Source organism: Grus americana, chromosome 26 (genome assembly GCF_028858705.1).
Source record: "Grus americana isolate bGruAme1 chromosome 26, bGruAme1.mat, whole genome shotgun sequence".
Classification (NCBI taxonomy): domain Eukaryota; kingdom Metazoa; phylum Chordata; class Aves; order Gruiformes; family Gruidae; genus Grus; species Grus americana.
Window position 1 is genome coordinate 2,624,049 of NC_072877.1, and position 4,072 is coordinate 2,628,120.

The following is a 4,072-nucleotide window of genomic DNA, read 5'->3' on the forward strand; positions in this document are numbered from 1 at the left end:
AGCACACCCCACACATACCCCACCTGAGCATCACAAAAACGCCACCCTAAAAACAAAAAAGAAGTCCCCAGCATCACGCAAAGGGTCTTTCCTTCCCTTTCCTGCCTGCTTGCTGCTTTAAAAAAAATAGCAATAGTACAAAATACCGACTGTTTTGGTGGGCAGAGGTACAAAGTGACCGGAACCCACCGCTGCACTTGTGGGGTGTGGCCCTTTTAAGAGTCGACGCGGCCCTTTTAAGAGTGTCAGGGCCGGTGGGCCCCATCACGGCGCATGCGCGGTACCGGTGGCTGCAACATTCAAGTTGTTACATTCGCTTCCGGCCGCCGGTGTGGGGGGGTCGGGGGGCCCGGGGGTGGTGGTGGGGGGCACAGCGCGGATCTGCCCGTCCGGGGCTGCACGGCCCGGCCCGGGGCTACGGGCCCGCCCGCACCATGGTGTCCTGGATGCTCAGCCGGGTGATTGTGTGAGTTGGGGCTGGGGGGGAGGGTGCCCGGGGCGGGGGGGGCGGGGTGGCCGGGGGGAAGGGGGTGCCCATCCGGGGGGGTGGGCGGGCTGCGGGGCGGGGGTGCCCGCGGGAGTTGAGCCGAGACTCCGCCGTGGGGTCCGTGTTTAACGGGCAGGCACCCCCCACCTCCCCCCTCCCCGCCCCCGGGGGCTCCCAGGGCCGCCCCCCGGGAAATGCGCCAGTGTCCCTGTCCCGGAGCCGCCCCCCCGGCCGTCCCGGGGGAGGGCGAGAGCTTGCCCTCGGCTCCTTGCCATCCAGCAGCCGAACCCGCTTGCCCCCCCCGCGGTTCCCGCGCTGCGGCCGGTTGGACCGGGCGGCCGGTGGCCCAACGTGCCCGCGGAGTCCCCCGTGGGGACAGGGAGATCCCGCAGCTGCGGGGTGGGCAGCACGGAGATGTGTGTGTGGGGGGGACACCCACGACCCCGTCCCCGGGTGGGATCGATGCGGGAGGTGGTCGGGGTGAGCCTGGGAGAAGGCAGGCGCGGTGCCAGGCTGCAGGCAGGAGATTTCCCTGCCTGTGCCCCGCAGCCGGGCGGGCAGCGGCTGAGTCACCGACCCACGGGGTGCGTGTCTGGGGATGGCACCTCGCCCGCATGCTGCGGGGACAGCGGGGAGGTTGGCACCGGCACCGATCATCATTCTCGCAGGCAGATTCTGGCAGGGGTGCTGGCAGGGCCGATCCTGCCTTCAGAAGGAGCTGAGCCTCTCCTGGCCGGGTTCGGCGGGCTTGTCGCCTCCGCTTTGCCACGCCGAGCCTGCGCTGCGCATCCCGCTCCCGCCTCGACAGGTCGGGCCGGTCCCCGCGGAGGTGGGCGAGTTTGTGGGAGCAACGCCATGTTCACGGCCGGTTCTCCACGGCAGCTCCGGGCTGGTGCCGTCCCTTTTCCTGACGGCCCCGGGGCCGGCGTGGTGCTGGAGGGGCTCAAGGCCAAGCTGCGGCGCTGGGGCAGGCAGCTCTGCTACTCCCTGCTGCTCCTGCTCTATGCGGGGTGGCCCGCCTGCCTCACCCCCCCGCTCCGTTACAGGCTGGTCTTCGGGATGCTGTACCCTGCCTACGCTTCCTACAAGGCCGTGAAGACCAAAAACATCCGGGAATATGTGAGTAAAGTGCCCGGGCGGCTCCTTCCCAGGCTCCGGCCCCGGGCTGATGGGCTCGCCCGCTCCCCGCAGGTCCGTTGGATGATGTACTGGATCGTCTTTGCGCTCTTCATGGCCACAGAGACCTTCACCGACCTGCTCATCTCCTGGTGAGGCTGGTGTGCGGGTGCTGCTGCTGTGGGGGACGCAGACCCAGGTCTCCAGGCCTGATGCTAGGGTGAGGGGCACCGTGCCTCCTACGTGGGAGCAGGATGTGCCCTTGGACCCCCCCAGCATCTGCTCGCACCCATCTTCTCCCCCTTTCTGGCAGGTTTCCCTTCTACTACGAGATTAAGATGGCCTTCGTCATCTGGCTGCTCTCGCCCTACACCCGGGGGGCCAGCCTGCTCTACCGCAAATTCGTGCACCCCACGCTGTCCCGAAAGGAGAAGGTGAGGGCTGCCTGGCCCTGGGGGGTCCCGTGTGCCCTGGGGGGGGGGCTCAGCCTGCCGAGCAGGACCCTGGGCTCCCAGCACTGAGCTGGCGATGCCCTGGGACACGGGTGCTGTGCGTGCTCAGGACCGCCGCGGTTGTCTCTGCAGGAGATCGACACATACATCATCCAGGCCAGGGAGCGGAGCTACGAGACGATGGTGCGCTTCGGCAAGAGGGGCCTCAACATGGCAGCAACGGCCGCGGTCCAGGCGGCCGCCAAGGTACCGGGAATGGGGCAGGCTGCTCTGCTTCCCCGAGGATGCTTCGGCCCCAGGGACCCCAGGAGGAAATTGCCACCCCGGCATGGGTGGGACCGGTGGTACGGGTGTCAGGGAGAGGGGTCTCTGGGTGCGGAGCCCTGCCCGGTGGGATTGCGTCACCCTGGGCTGTTGGTGCCTGGCCCCACGTTCGGGTGCCCCGGTACTTTGGGGTTTGCCCTGTGGGCTCACTTCCATCCTTTCTGCCCCCCTTCCCAGAGCCAGGGCGCGCTGGCCGGGCGGCTCCGCAGCTTCAGCATGCAGGACCTGCGCTCCGTCCCCGACGAGGCCCCCGTGCACTACCAGGACCCCCTGTACCTGGAGGAGCAGGAGAGCCGCCGGCAGCTGCTGGGTGAGCTGGGGGGGGGGAAACAGCAGTGGGGGGCTCGAGCGAGGCCCGTGGGGGGGCTGTGCCGGGAGCTGTTGTGTGCCCCCCTCCCTGTCCCCAGCCTACCGCACGCCCACGGCCAGCCAGCGGTACGAGAGCGAGACGGAGGAAGAGGAGCTGTGGTCGGACTCGCAGGTCTCGCCCGAGCCTTCGCCCTACGACCGGGACCCCAAGCCCCTCTCCCGCAGCCAGAGCCTGCGCGCGGTGAGGAAGAAGACATCGGTCAAAGAGGTACCGTGGGAGGGGGGGTGGGTGCAGCGGTGTTGGTCTGGGGCGAGGGGGACCTGACCCATCCCTCCCCCTGCCCAGGGCTCTTCCCGGCTCTTGCGCAGCCGGATCAGGAAGAAAGCGGCTCCGTCGGAGCAGGACAGCTAACTGCCACGGGAAAACCTTCTGCCAGGAGTCTTAACATGAGTTTGCTGCTGCAGCACCAGGAGGGAGCCACGGTTCGTGCGTCCCCGGCCACGGGGAGGGGGCTCCCCCCTGTGTTACACCGTAAATACCTCCTCTGACCTCTGCGCCTGCCCGGCTGCACTGTGCACCTCCAGCTGCCTCGCGGAGGGGAGGGCAGCTTGCCCCCCCGCCGTGCCCCCTCCCAGACCCCGCTGCTGCGGGTCGGCGCGGGCACCTCTCTCATGGGGTCTGGCCCCCCCCCCCCTTCTCCCACCCCATAAACACTGTGGGCTCTGCTGGGGCCCCCCTTTTCCTGCTGCTGTGATGCCTTACTCCCCACATCCCCTCTTCCCTGCATACCAGCGAGGTGACGTGCCTTGTCCCGTTTGTCCCCTGAAACCAAAGACACGGCCCCTGGCCAGGGCCCCCCCCACGGCTGCAGGCTGACACCCCCATACTTGAAACCGGGGCACCGGCGCCTGACCATGCCCTGCCCGGCACTACGTGGCTTTTAATGTTCTTTCCTCCCAGACAGGGGGTTTTGTACATGGAAAAATAAATGTTATTTCAGACTTTCAGAAACGAGAGTTGTCCCCTTTGCTTAAACGCTGTCCCCTTCCCCGGGAGCTGGGGCTGTGTGGGACCCTGCGGGGTGCACGGGGCCGTAGGAGGGTGCGGGGAGGTGGGTGCTGGGGTGCAGGGATGCATCTCAGCTCCTCCTTGCAGTAGCCGTGTCCCCCACGGCGTGGCAGCAGCAGCTGTGGCCCCGCTGGGACACCCGGGTCCCCGGCACGCTGCCAGGGCTGCAGACAGACGTCCCCGTCCTGGCCACCGGCCCTGGCTTGTCCTGATGGCCCCGGCCATGGGCAGCTGCCTTCTCCCTCTCACCCGGGGGGCGGTCTCGGCTCCTTTTGCTCCTTTCCCCAGGGACTTGTCCCCTGCCCAGGTGGAGGA

The 4,072-nt window shown here is 68.0% G+C and overlaps 1 protein-coding gene across 1 annotated transcript; it reads left to right on the forward strand.

The window, feature by feature from the left end:
- Positions 1–369: 369 nt before the first annotated feature.
- On the forward strand, positions 370–3,685 carry REEP4 (receptor accessory protein 4). The gene is made up of 8 exons (XM_054804547.1): positions 370–466; positions 1,534–1,606; positions 1,679–1,755; positions 1,917–2,037; positions 2,188–2,301; positions 2,557–2,689; positions 2,787–2,956; positions 3,035–3,685. Exons 1-8 carry the CDS (start codon positions 435–437, stop codon positions 3,098–3,100), a joined length of 786 nt encoding a protein of 261 aa, XP_054660522.1. The 5' UTR covers positions 370–434; the 3' UTR covers positions 3,101–3,685.
- Positions 3,686–4,072: the final 387 nt, after the last annotated feature.

Coding starts and splice junctions, on each gene's coding strand:
- REEP4 (XM_054804547.1), top strand. CDS start 435: ATGGTGTCCTGGATGCTCAGCCGGGTGATTGT. Junction 467..1,533: donor ATGCTCAGCCGGGTGATTGT/GTGAGTTGGGGC, acceptor GCTCCGTTACAG/GCTGGTCTTCGGGATGCTGT. Junction 2,302..2,556: donor CGGTCCAGGCGGCCGCCAAG/GTACCGGGAATG, acceptor CCCCCTTCCCAG/AGCCAGGGCGCGCTGGCCGG.